Source organism: Talpa europaea, assembly GCF_964194135.1.
Source record: "Talpa europaea genome assembly, chromosome: 7".
Lineage (NCBI taxonomy): Eukaryota > Metazoa > Chordata > Mammalia > Eulipotyphla > Talpidae > Talpa > Talpa europaea.
Window position 1 is genome coordinate 16,116,383 of NC_140074.1, and position 13,569 is coordinate 16,129,951.

The 13,569-nt window shown below is 44.8% G+C and overlaps 1 protein-coding gene across 6 annotated transcripts in view; it reads right to left on the reverse strand.

The window, feature by feature from the left end:
* Positions 1 to 13,569, reverse strand: part of TEK (TEK receptor tyrosine kinase) — a gene marked incomplete at both ends in the record, with an annotated part of 95,232 nt that overhangs the window by 4,109 nt on the left and 77,554 nt on the right. For 3 of the 6 annotated variants that reach the window (XM_084236946.1, XM_084236944.1, XM_084236942.1), the window contains 6 exons: positions 1,103 to 1,173; positions 4,880 to 4,993; positions 5,915 to 6,105; positions 7,730 to 7,840; positions 10,701 to 10,911; positions 12,302 to 12,453. In XM_084236946.1, coding sequence (XP_084093072.1) covers positions 1,103 to 1,173; positions 4,880 to 4,993; positions 5,915 to 6,105; positions 7,730 to 7,840; positions 10,701 to 10,911; positions 12,302 to 12,453 — 850 coding nt within the window. Of the gene's footprint in view, positions 1 to 1,102; positions 1,174 to 4,879; positions 4,994 to 5,914; positions 6,106 to 7,729; positions 7,841 to 10,700; positions 10,912 to 12,298; positions 12,454 to 13,569 lie in introns of all 6 variants that reach the window. The other 3 variants (XM_084236945.1, XM_084236943.1, XM_084236941.1) reach the window with 1 other exon arrangement.

Genomic DNA, 13,569 nt, shown 5'->3' on the forward strand with positions numbered 1-13,569 from the left:
CAGCTAACAGATGGATTTTGTACATCAAAAGCTAGGCTGACTGAGCCTTTCTTAGAAATGCATAGTTCCTGCTTCCTGAGATAGGGCCTTGTACGTGGCACACATTTCTCTCCCTTTAGCCCAGTGGAAGGCTTATAAAAGAAACAGTGTAAGCTTTGCCAGAGCCCCACTCTCTTTAGCTAGAGGATGTGAGATGGTACCCTGGACTGCAGATAAAAATCTAAGCTGGGGCCTCCCAGGTGGAGCAGCGGGTTGAGTGCAGTGCTGTGAAGCTGTCTGCAGCCTCTGTAGAGTGGGTTTGATTCCGCCTGGCCAGGGAGATACCCACATGGCGCAGCAGCCTTCTCCTAGCTCGCCCGCTGCTCCCCTCAGCAGTGATTTCGGTCCGTCTGCCTGTTCTGCTCCCTGCTCTGTCTCTGGTGAATCCTCTCACCCTCTGGCCTGTACCCCAGCTATTGTATAAAATAAATCTTTAGGAAAAAAAAATTCTAAGCTGGACAGGTCGGAGTTAAATCCCATTTCTGACAATGAATACTCCCATGACTGGAACAAGTGACTGAACCTCTTGAGGCCTCTTAGTGTAATCTGCTCAGAGTCCTCACTTTCTACCTCAAAGTTTTGCAGAGGGGATCTGAGGTGACAACAGTGAAGATACAGGCATTGCAGCCCCTCCAGTCCCTGGTGTGAGCAGACCCCCGCCTCACCCCTCTGAGTCTTAGTGTCTCCTCCTCAGAATAGGGGGTGTGAGGCAGGCTGCCTGACTCTCAGTGTTGGCTCTTCCCTGACAGCCAGCCTGAGACTTGTCACTGCAGGCCCCATCTGGCCTTCCCACTGTGCCCACCAGCTCTGAACCCCAGCACCTCTTCTGGGCCCCTCCTCTGATCCAGGTCCTGTGCGCAGAGGCCTGTGGGGCAATGAAGTCATAGGAGGGTCACTGCCAGCGTTTTACATCCTGAAAACCATCCCCTTGGTGACTTCATTTATTCTGTGAGTTTACTGCCTGCGCTTATGGATGTCATAGTCATACTTCTCTTTAAAAACCTCTCAAGTGTGTATTTTTCTGGGGGAGGGGAAGGGAATTCGACTCTAATTGGCTACTCACACATCACTGTTGGTTGTATACACGCTGTAGTTTAGCGACTCGATTGCCATCCAGCGCACGGGGAGCCTGCCCTGGAGAGAAGAAGGTCAATGTCACTTAAGCAGGATGGTGACCCTCACAAGGCTCCCAGCTTGCCACGACACAGGGTACGGCAGACACAGGAATTGTGTATGTCCTGCCCACACGTACGTGTGTGAATTCAAAGAAAATAGGGTAAGTCCTACTTCCCTCAAGGGATACCTACAGCAGTTTCATATAAAGAAAAATTTGGGTGTGTATGTGTTGTATTTAGGGGACCAAGTGTGCCTGGCAGAGTGGGGAAGGTGGCCAGGGGGGCGCTGTGAGATGTGTAGGTGTTACCAGGTAGACGGAGGAGAAGAGTCTTTCAGGCCTGTGCACTGTGTGCATCTGTATCAACAGAGGAGGAAGTAACTTCTGCCCAGTGAGTTTTCATCAGGTTTGATGATAGGCTAAGGCCACTCATGCACCTTTCGGTGCCTGTCTTTGACTGCCTCCAGGTGGTTCCCATTTCTTGGCTTGCTGAGTCCAGGTTGGAGAAAATGAGATAAGGACTAGACACTGGAAATTTTTATTTCTGAATTTTTCTAGTCTCAAGTTCACTAGGATTTGAGTCTTCCTTCTCATTGGCCCGCCCCAGGAATCATAGGGACCCAAGGTGAAAAAATGGACCCTTCCTCACCGGAGATGCGTTACAGCTCTATGGTGACATGACCCGCATTGGCCTGTGGGCAGGCAAAAGCAGGAGTATTGAGAGGATCTTTCTCAGCAGCCCCTGAAACCAGAGCAGGCATTCTCCCACAGCAGCCTTCCATGAGACCAGCCCCGCCCTGATGCTAAGGATGGTTCTGGAATACACAATCCTCTCCCAGTGCATTGTGAAGTGGGTGATACTCTGAAACTGACCATAAATCCCAAATGACATTTTTGTCCTGTATCCTTTCTCACAGCTACATCTTCAGTGTTCTCCACACAAGCATCGTCCATCCCTTCACATGCCCACCCAGCCCACCTCCCACCTATTAGTCTAGCTCTTCCTCTTCCCAGCTAAGGAATGCAAAAAGTTGTCTAAAAGACATTTTGTGTTGTCTTTGCTGTTGTTTACTCCCTACCTTCCAGCTTCTGACCTCATACCCCTAACGACTTACTCTCTTCTCCACTTTTTCATTTTTCTCTTGATTATTTTTGATCTGTCCACTTCTGTCTGTCCTGCTAACATCACCTTGGTTTTAGGTCATCCTCCTGTCCTGCCTGACGAGAGCCACCTCTCCTCCCGAACTTCCTGCCTAGTTTCACTCTGTAAAGATCCAATCAGGATGATCACTCTACATGGCAACTTCAACCACATGCTTCCTATCCTTAGAATTCTCTAATGCTCCTATTGTCCCAAGATCTCAGATCCTTCGCTAGGAAGCAAAACTCTTCAAGAAGATTTATCCCTGCTTCTTCCTCCAACCTTGAATTTTAATTCTCCCTCTTATCTGCATTATGCTCAAGCCACATTACATTACTTAATCCCCAAAGATTTTCTACTTTCCTTTGCCTCTGAGATTTTACTGGGTGACCCCCTCCAGGTCACCCAATTCATTTGACATTTCTAGTATCAACCATAAAATTCAGGAATTATGCCTCCAGGAAGCCCTCCATGACTGTCCACAGGTTCCATTTAGTGTCCTATAACACCTGTGCTTTCCTAGGCACACATCAACTGTTACAATTGTTCATTACATGTGTATTAGTTTACAACACTACCAGTATTGATGCCTGGGGCATTTCAAAAAACAAAGAACAACAACAAACTGAAGCAGTACACTACCAGAAAAACTAGAGCAGAACCCATAGGAGGTAGAACTCAGCATTTGTATTTTCTGAAAACTTTCCCAGATGATTGATTCTGCGGTGAAATGAAATTTGAAAATCTCTGACTTAAAAAATCAGCCGGAGAAGGTAGCCACTCTGCCCTCTGGTGGTGTCTTTCCACACTGCACCGTTCTCTCCAGGTCTTTTCCTTTCTCCAGCCTTTCCTCCTGCTGTCCCTTCCCTCCCACAGATCACTTTACCCTGTTATTAGGAGACAGAGTTGAGGCCTCCGCTCTGCTCCTCTAAGCATCCCCCATAAGCTTCCCCACACTGCAGCAATCCCTGTCCTTTATGAAATGCCGAGCAAGCTCTCATTAGCCTCAGGACATTGAACAGAGCTTCTATCATATAATTTGCATAAGTTTTGGGGCTCCACCTTTCATTAAGGGTACCACAACCCTTAAATGCTGGAGTGAAGGGAAGGGACTCATTAAAGACAGGGGAGAATTCCAGGTGACCTACGAGGAGAAGGGAGAGCGAGAGTAGATGGGTGAGTGGTGGGACGTGCTGCTTTAAGACAGGCATGTCTGGGCCTCCCCTGGTGGCGCAGCGGTTGAGTGCTGGGTTGCGAGGCGCCCGCAGCCTCTGCAGCACCAGTTCGATCCCCGGCCACCGGTGAGGGTCCCACAAAAAAAAAAAAAAAGGCATGTCTGCAGCGAGAGGGGCAGAGTCTGAAGCTCAGGCTTCAGAAAGTGTTGTTGATGCGTGTCTAGGGCCAGGCTGTGTGGTGGTATTCAGGACTCCCAGGGCCCCACCTCAAGCCCTAATCACAGAAGGGTGTGGAAAGGTCCAGAGATTGGCTCACTGTTAGAACTATGAGAAGTTACATATGCCTGTGGAAGCAAGAAAGTTCTAAGTAAAAAAATATTTTAAATATTGTATCAAGGTGTGGAGGTAATCCTTTTCAAAATATTCTGGAACATTTTTTCCAGGTTATCTTGTCAGTAACTACAATAAGTGTAGTGGAAAGAAAGGGACCCAGAGTTTGAGGGTCAATGCAGAAATCTGAGTCTTGCTGAGAGAATGTGGAATTTGCAGAGGAAAAGAACCCCCGTGTCATGAAAACTGGAGTCATCCTGAGAAAGCCGAGCCCAAGTAATGTGGGGCAAAGCCCTACATTGGGGGAGACCCACTGAACACAGGGGAGACCATGGGACTTGTCACCCCCATGGCCCCACATTTGCCTACCCATCAGGGAAGCAGAGGGGATGGCAGGTCAGGACTCGTGCCCAGGGATGTTGTGTGTCTAGGTTGCGTTATGACTCCAGGGTGAGCAAGAAAAGCAGGACTACAGCTTCCTCTTCTGAAGCTATGATGTGGTTCCCGTAGGATCTGGGACTTGAAGATAAAATACTCTTTGGGAGAGTGGGCAAAGAGGATTTGCTTTGGGCTTGTAGAGTGAGCAGAGACCTTTCAGTGAAGAGGGAAATCTTGGCCTTTTAGAGATGAGTTTGTCTTCTAGGGCCACCCTCCACCATTTTCTTTCCTTGATTTTTGGAAAGTATGTCACACACCTGTTACCCTGTTAGATTTGCTGTGTGATAGGGGATGGTGGTTGCTCCCCAGAGGCATCAGAGGTGAGAGGCATAGGGGTCTGTGTGATAGGGGATGGTGGCTGCTCCCCAGAGGTGTTGGAGTGAGAGGCATAGGGGTGAGCATGGACACAGACCTCTGCCTGGCTAGGCTTGCACGGTCAGTTACTGGCCACCTGAGGCAGAGTTTCTTCATTGGTCTACGTGGGCCCTCTCATCTCATTTCAGAGATCAAAACTGAGGATGTTTGCTGGGCCAGGAAAGTATCTACTGGGATCCCCGGTCAGATGCCTCAATCACCAGAGAACAATGGTATTCTCGGAGAAGTGACATCAGGAGATGTTATCAGTGTCTGTGCTGAACTTACCATTGTCTTTTTCACATATACTTCTTGACCTCGGGACAATCCAAAATCTGCTATTTTGGCTACATAGTTTTCACCAACTAAAATGTTCCTGGCAGCCAGATCCCTATGGATAAACTGAAATTAAAACAAAAATTATGTATTTTCAGCATATTTACTTTCTCACATGATTTCATTAGCATACACTCTAAGGAGAATTTTGGAAAATAGAGAAGATAGGGTGTTTAAAGAAGAGAGAGGGGTCTTAAGCCACCCAAATCCATTCCCTTTCAAGTTCCTCTCCAAAATCCTGAGCAAATCCTGCCACCTGATCCACGTTGCCTTAGGAGAGTCACTTCAGGGGAAAACAGCTTGTTAAACCTTTCAGTGACAGGGGCCTCCCCTGGTGGTACAGCAGTTGAGCACTGGGCTGGGAAGCTGCACTCAGGCTCTGCAGCGCCGGTTCCATCCATGCCGCCCGAGAGGGCCCCACATGGTGTGCAGACCTCTCCTGTCTCACCTGCTGCTCCCCTCAGTGGTGTATTTCGTCAGTCTGCCTGTTGTGTTCCCCGCTCTGGTGAATTCTCTCTCCCTCCCTAGCTTCTGACTGTACCCAGTGCTTGTATAAATAAATAAATAAATCTTTAAAAAAAAACCCAAAACCTTTTACTGACAATTTAAGGCCTTGGCTATTGTGCATTACTTGGAACCAAATAAAACTAAGGATGTTAAGGTACTTCAAATATATATGATATTCACTAAAGAAATGTATTCTCAATATTAGGCATTAACTTCTATGTAAGATGGAATATATACCAGAGATTCAAGTTAGGGAGTCAGTTAAAGGGAATTCGAGAGTGACTGAAAAAATGAAGAAAAAAAAAAAGTGCAAACTGAGTGAATAAAGCATGTGCACAGAGGTGTGAAGCTGTACTCCCCAAATTACAGTTAACTATTGGCCAGGTAACAGAATTTGAGAAAAGGGTGCACATTTGAACTCTCATTCACAATAGAGCATTTCAGTGGCTAGATCTCCAGAGCAAGGTCCTCAGAACAAACCTGTTTTTGACTCAAGTAGTCCATGCCCCGGGCCACATCTGCCGCAAAATGCAGCAGCTGCTGGGAGGAGAGTGTGGACGCCGTGCTGTTGGCAATGGCAAAGGCCGGGTCGGTCTCCAGCACGCGGCTCTTGCGTAGGAAGTCCAGGAGGTTTCCATGGGGGGCATACTCAATGGCGAGGTACAAGTAGCCTGTGGGGAAAGGGAAGGAGCACCCCTTTAACAGTGGCTGTGAAATTTCTGAGATCGGCTGATGGTCAGCCATGCTAGTGTGGGATGTCCTTTTGCTCACAGAAACTAGAAAATAAACTTTTAGGGAAAAAAAGAACAGTTCCTTGAAAAAAATTCTGGTCATTGTCTTATTTTTATTCCAAATTCTTCTCCTTTTTTATAAAATATAAAAGCTGTCTTGATAAAAATATTGATCTCTAGAAAAATAAAGTGGTCTTTCTTCTAATGTAGAATTTTTTTAATTAAATTTTTTTTTAAATTTTTTAAATAAATTTTTTAAATTTTAAATTAATTTTTAAAATAATTTTTAAATTAAAATGTCAGGTGAATTTGAACTCTAAAGCTATTCTAAGAAATAGAAAATCTGGACACAAAATTTCTTCTGGCACTTCACTTCTGTACCTATTCTGGAATGAATGTGCTTTTTTGCCCTTTTCTTCACAATTATAAATTTTAAGAGCCAACCAACTATGTGCTAATGTCATGCTAGAGCAAAATTTTAAAATATATTTTTCCACTATCAGTGCTTTTTTCCCCCAACATTCATTTACTGCTGTCCCACACTGATTACTTTTTTCAGAAATCACTCAAAAACAAATGTCATTACATCATTATTTAACCTAAGGGACATGATCTGACTTTCAGAATTATACCCTTATTAGACCTCAGAATGATATATTGTCTGAAGCACCAGTATTTTTAGTTTAATAAATTGAGGAAAAGGAAGTAGTCTCTTTTCTATTGTTGGTGTTTGTGCTGCAAAATCAACAAGAGGTTGTCAAGTTTGTAAATAATTACCGCGTGGAGCTTTTTTATGGGAGCAAACTTTTCCATGAGTAAGTTTAAACACAGATTCAAACTACAAGCCCGGGTAGCATGCAAAGGTAAACCTATGAAAGAGTTTTTGTTACCTGCTCATTCACAGCTAATTACACATTGTGATGTGTAATAGGAAGCATTCAAAAATATTTGCATTAATAATGTCAGTTGAACTTTAAGAGCACATACAACATAAGATAATTGGAAAACACCAACTTGACAGTACAGTAATTTTGTTTCAGAGAAAAACAAGGCACTGTCAGAGACACTTATTGTTACTTATTATTTCAAACAAAGCACTTATTATTTCAACCAAAGCGCTTTCACATAACAGTGGATTGTTGGTATTAGTGCATTTAAACATGCATATATGGGTTTTGGGGCAATGCAAGAAAAATTAACAGGTAGGCAATAGCAAACCAATGCATTTCACTCTGATGCTGAGGAAACCCCCAACCCACCTGGGACAGGGAGCTGAGAAAACCTCTGGAGGAGCTAGGGTGAGGGTAGGCAGGAGCTGTGGATACTGTTGGGCAGTCATGGCTGAACCACATCAGAGGCCAAATGATCCAGCCTTGGCACTTACATCCAAAAAGATGCCAAACCTCAATCATCTACAAATGAAGACTAGACATTCAGGTTGAAACTGCACCTTAAAAAACAGCTAACCTTTTAAAGATTATTATCTTTCCTAATTTCAATGTGGAATGTGCCTGTTTCAATAGGGCAAAAAATCTGGCAGCAAAAACAGGAAAGAGCATCTTACCACGATGTTCACATGCTCCCAGGAGATTGATGATGTTTGGGTGGTGTCCAAGTTTGCAAAGAACCTCGAGTTCTCCTGCAAAGTCCCTGTGATCATCTTTGGAGGCATATTCTGGGAAGAAAGTCAAGAGTCATCAACCCTTCCCATTATACCTATTAAGAAACAATTGCCCTCTCTCAATTCCCAGGGCCTCAGTGCTCTCAGTCACCATCAGGTCTGGAAAAGAGCAGAGATGAGGAGGAATATTGTAATTGCACGGAGTACTCGGCGCTGTGGATGCTTTGAAACGACACTTCTTTGTCGCTGGGGGCTGTCCGGTGGATAGTAGGATATTTAATACCTTCTCTAGCTCTGCAAGTAAATAAGAGTAACCCAACCAAAAATGCATCCACACATTTCCAGAGGTCCCCTGAGGGCAAAATCACCCCCAGTTAAGAAGCCCTGCTATGAAGTTTTCTTCTTTAAACTCCCAAATAGCAGGGAAGAGATTTGGGAGAGAGAGTGCAGCTGTCACTTTCAGACCCAGCTCTCTCTCCCAAAACCTACCACTCAGAGACAGAATGCCCAGGGACAGACCAGTTTCAGAGAAACATCACCAACAATGCACACACCTTCCCTTAATAATTTTAACCTGCCTTTTCATAACCAGACCTGCTAAAAACTTCAAATTCCAATGACATTTTTATAGCAGCTGCTTTGTAGTCAGAAAACTGAGTTGCATTTGTTTCTATTCTTTTCAACCTCTCCACTTAGCACTTTGATCAGAGGGAGAACCCTCAGGCACTAACGAGGATGAAAAGGTTATTTGGTTCATACCACAAACTTATCAGCCCTGAATTGGTGACAGTGTGTGATCATATGCAAGGAATGTTATGGGAGGGATTAGGAAGCTTGCTGGTGGCTGTGGGAAGGCCTGAACATGCTTGGAATCATGGGAATGTTTTCTGTGGGCCAAGGTTCCCACGAGACTAACAGGCAATTCTAAGTCAAGTACCCTGTCCACATCAATACCTTGAGAGCATTTTAAAAATGAAGCTCTTTATAATGAGGTTGTTCCCTTCCTTCAGTAACTTCCCTCCTTTAGATGCATCACTCACATCAGACATTTTCTGCCCTGGTTAGGCTATGTTACCTCTTTACATGGGCATGAAAATGACAACCAGACTCAAGTTAGCTCCCAAGAAAAAATGGCTTTATAAGTTTCTGCACCCTCTTTCCTCTTGATAGCCTCAATGCTCCCAACTCCCTGTGACTAAGGTAGCAAAACAAAAGGGTTGTGTTACTATCTCTAAATATAATGTTTTGTTCTGTTTGTTTTCTCACACTGATGCCTTTTTTTTTTTTGCTTTTTGTTTTTTCTTAATTATTTTTTTAAAGGAATTTTTTTTTAAAGATTTATTTATTTATTTATATAAGTACTGGGTACAGTCAGAAGCACGGGAGGGTGAGAGAATTCACCAGAGCCAGAGCGGGGAGCAGAACAGGTAGACTGACGAAGTACACTGCTGAGGGGAGCAGCGGGTGGCAGGAGAAGTCTGTGCGCCATGTGGGACCCTCGCTGGCGGCCGGGGATCGAACCGGTGCTGCAGAGGCTGTGGGCAGCTTCGCAGCCCAGCTCTCAACCACTGCGCCACCAGGGGAGGCCCCTGACACCTCTTCTTAACAATGCAGAAAGCAGTGATGATTATGTAAGATTTAGGGTTAATTCTCATCTTTGGCTCAATATTAGACACAAAGGAAGCCCCATCTGCAACCTACAAGGGCCCTTATTACAGAGCACCAGACAATAACAATTAATTATATTCGTGACCTGACACACCACTCACCAAGTCTGTGTGCTGAAAGAGCAACAGGGCAGCTCTACAGTCAAGTTATGACTAAGTTGAGTGTCACATAGACAAGAAGCCAGCTAGTATGGTAAGGGAAGCAGGTGTTTTGCTTTCTCAGATGTTTCTTATGCAGTGTTGTTAAATGGGCAGGCACCAAACAGTCTTGAGATGAACACAACTGGAAAAGATTTTGTTCTCGTGGCCTTAGATCAGTGGTTTTCTCAGGAGAATCAATGAGACCACTTGTTAAGAACAGAGATTCTCAGGTGTCACCCCAGAAATGTGAATATAGTAAAACTAGGGATGGGAGAAATCCAAGGAGATGCATTCTAAACAATGTCTCCAGGAATTTTAATGCAAATAATCTGTGAAGGCAGGACTCACCAACTGTGATCTCTAAATCCTCAGCATCAGTGTCACTTGGGAACTAATTAGAAATGCAAAATCTCTGACCCTGCCCGAAACATAATTAGAATCAGCAACTGCAGCTCAGCAGTTGATTTTTCAATGAGTTTTCCATGTGATTTTGATACACATTCAATGTGAAGTCCACTGCATTACAAGAAAAGTGTCCCCAAAAGTCAGCAACGTATGTCTGAGCTCTGTACTCTTACCTCCCAGGAATCAAGCCCGTGGTGTTTAAATAGCTCACACCTTCATGTGTGCATTCTGACCCTATCGCAGGCTCAACCTCAAAGGAAACATCACCTTCAGTTGCACATAACAGCTCTCTGACATCATGCCAGTTTTTTGTTTAAAGAATGTAAGACCACATGGGCCTCCCTGGTGGTGCAGTGTTGAGAGCTGGGCTAAAAAGCTGCCTGCAGCCTCTGCAGCGCCGGTTTGATCCCCGGCCGCCAGCGAGGGTCCCACATGGCGCGCAGACCTCTCCTGCCGCCTGCTGCTCCCCTCAGCAGTGTACTTCGGTCCTTCTGCCTGCTCTGCTCCCCACTCTGGCTCTGGTGAATTCTCTCACCCTCCCACGCTTCTGACTGTACTCAGTGCTTTTATAAATAATAAAATCATTATTTAAAAAAAATTTAAAAAAAAGAATTTAAGACCACAGAGGAAAGATTCAATAGGAAATCAAGTTTTCTCCCAACCCTGGTGAAATGCTGACTCCATCTGGCCAGGCAACTGACCTTTCATCCTCTTAATGGCAGCGTCCATCCGTAACCCATCCTTCTTGATGCGGGCCTTGAGAACCTGGCCAAAATTACCCTCCCCAATCACATCTTGAAATTTGATGTCGTTCCAGTCAAGCACTGGATAAATTGTAGGATCTGGGTTGTTTTTGGCCTTCCTGTTCAAGGCCAGAGTTCCTGAGTTGAACTGCACAGCTGGTTCTTCCCTCTGGAGAAAAAAAAAATATTTCATGGTTCTGTGTCAGGATTTTTCATAATTCTAAGGTGATAACCTCCCCTTGTTTGTATCCACACCAGCTGAGAAGAGAAATGGTGTATCTGATTTTAGAAGAGAGATAAAAATAGGTTTCTTCTAACAGACCCACTCCAATGAACTGGTTGCCTATAGAGCCACAGGGTCATAGTGCCAGGTCTCAGTGGGAAAGCAGTTACAATCAATTAGCAATGTCTGCCGAGACCATGGGAAGGGGGAATCAGCACGTGTGCCACAGCACGACACATCTCTCAGTCACAGTTGAGTTTCTGCTCTGCTGTGGATGAGCAGGTGTTTATTTCTGGTTTGGAAAGAACTGAGATCCTCTCTGGGGCAGTCACAGCACACACCTGAGCAGGAACTTTCCTAGCATCGTCTATTCTTGGCTCACACTCACTCTCTCCTGCTTGTCCTAAAGCTTCTAATCTCTCAAACCCACTCTGGAACAGACTCTGATCCCAGGATGACTGAGACTTAGAGCCTAGCTCCACAGCGTGTCTCCCTTTGTCCTGAGTTTAAGTGACTGCTGACACTTAATGACAAAGCACCGGTGTCAAGATGAGCTCTCGCACTCCCAACCGCCTCTCCACTGAGAGCCTGAACCGAGTCAGTCCAATAATGAAGTTCCCCTTGTCCTATACAGAGGGGGAACTTTGGGGTTCATGTACATGAACATATAGTTTATTTGAAACATGTAATACACTTAAATTTTATGTCAGAATTGATAAATTTGGATACAAATCAACTTTACAAATTAGTTGTATCATAAATTAGAGCAATGTGGCCTGTAGGACACCTGCAGAATGACTCCAGTGGGATAGTATGATTTTATACATTTTTGCTGCTGGCCAAAATTTGTAGATGAAGGAACGAGGCAGGACTAAGTATATGAACTATGACTACAGACAGAAAGGTGTATAGGAATGGGAGATACACGTGCATACAGAATATGGACGGGAACACACACACACACACACACACACACACGGGATTGATAGGAAAACTGGAAATAGGAAACTGGGGGGAAATGTGCTTAATGCATACATCATTATCCATTTCACCAATGTCTGATTACCCTCATTTCTTCCTTTATCAAAAATGTCCAATTCTTTATATTGTAAGATTACTCTTGGTGACTTACGACTAGGATGACCATAGGTCTTGTCTTGGTGGGGCAATAGTTCCATTTTAGACTCAGCTGCCTGCATATTTATTAAGAACCTTTTTACTCTCAACATTATTCTTGCTCACACAAGAAATTATGTAGTCACGATGGGAAAAATAAAGGTGAGACTTGCCTAAGGAAAACATTTGCTTTACAAGTAAGAAGATGAGACACTACCACGTTTTGGAAGGCCTGGGCCATTCTCCTTTGGATGTTGGCCCTCTTCAATTGCAACATGATCAGAAAGGCCAGCAACACCGTCAGGCAGGTCATTCCCGCCGAGCCGAGGATGGCTATAAGCAGCATCTTCCCGCCTCCAAGGTCCCCAGGCGCTGTGCAGGACACAGGAGAAGCAGCGGGGTTAGGGTAGGTAGAGATACGCCAACCCCATTTGTGGGAGAGGTCACAGTATAATGGGAATGCACTGGCAGCCCCGGCTCTGCCACCTAATTGCGAAGTGACCTTGGGCTACTCATTTATTTTCTGAAACTCAGTGTAGAGGAGTCTGACTCAGGGACTTGCTGTAAGATCTATTTTTTTTTTTTTTTTGGCGATATGCAAAAGTGCTTTTTAAATGGCAGCATGCTAACCTCCGTTGTCACTTGTTCAACTGTTACTTCTCAGTGGATGCCCAAGCACATGAACATTATCAAATCACAGTGAGAATGTGGGGTCTGCTAACCAGACCCTACAAGGTTCCTTTCAAGTTAAACAAGAGCAGGATGCTGGATCATCCCTGGATCATCCTGGGACAACAAGTATACATCACCAGGTATGACTGGAAACACCTGAGGAGGGGTGTTGACTGGTGTTCTTTGCTTCCCAGAGACTGATCAGTGGAACGCCTTGTCAGTAAGAGTGGAACCATGGGCAGGGGTCAGGATTATGATTTACCTGATCAGTGAACTCACCCTCCCTAAAGCCCTAAATAACATAATCCTATTTCCAGTTTGACCTACCCTTTTCTTTTTGTTCTCCTATCAATAAAAGGGCCAGGATCTTGCTCTTTGAGAGCATCCAGCATCCTGCATCCTCCAGCCTGCTCCACGACTCCTGCTTCTGGATCAGTGCGGTGTTGCTGACGCAACAAGAATGACTGACTAGACATAGGGCTTTGGGAAAGTGACTGAAGCTCCCTGTACAATTTCTCCATCTAGAGAAGCTTTAAAGTTCTGTGATGCTCAGCGCTAAGAATACATAATGTGTTTTTATTTTCAGCTTTATGAACCGATGGGGGGAACCTGACAATGCCTACAAAAAAGGGAAAGAAAGGAGGGGAGAGAAGAACCATTAAATTTAGAGTTCTAGTCAAAATAACCTATTTTTAAAAAAAGATTTATTTATTTATTTATACAAGCAGTGGGTACAGTCAGAAGCACGGGTGGGTAACAGAATTCACCAGAGCCAGAGCGGGGAGCAGAGCAGGCAGAAGGACCGAAGTACACTGC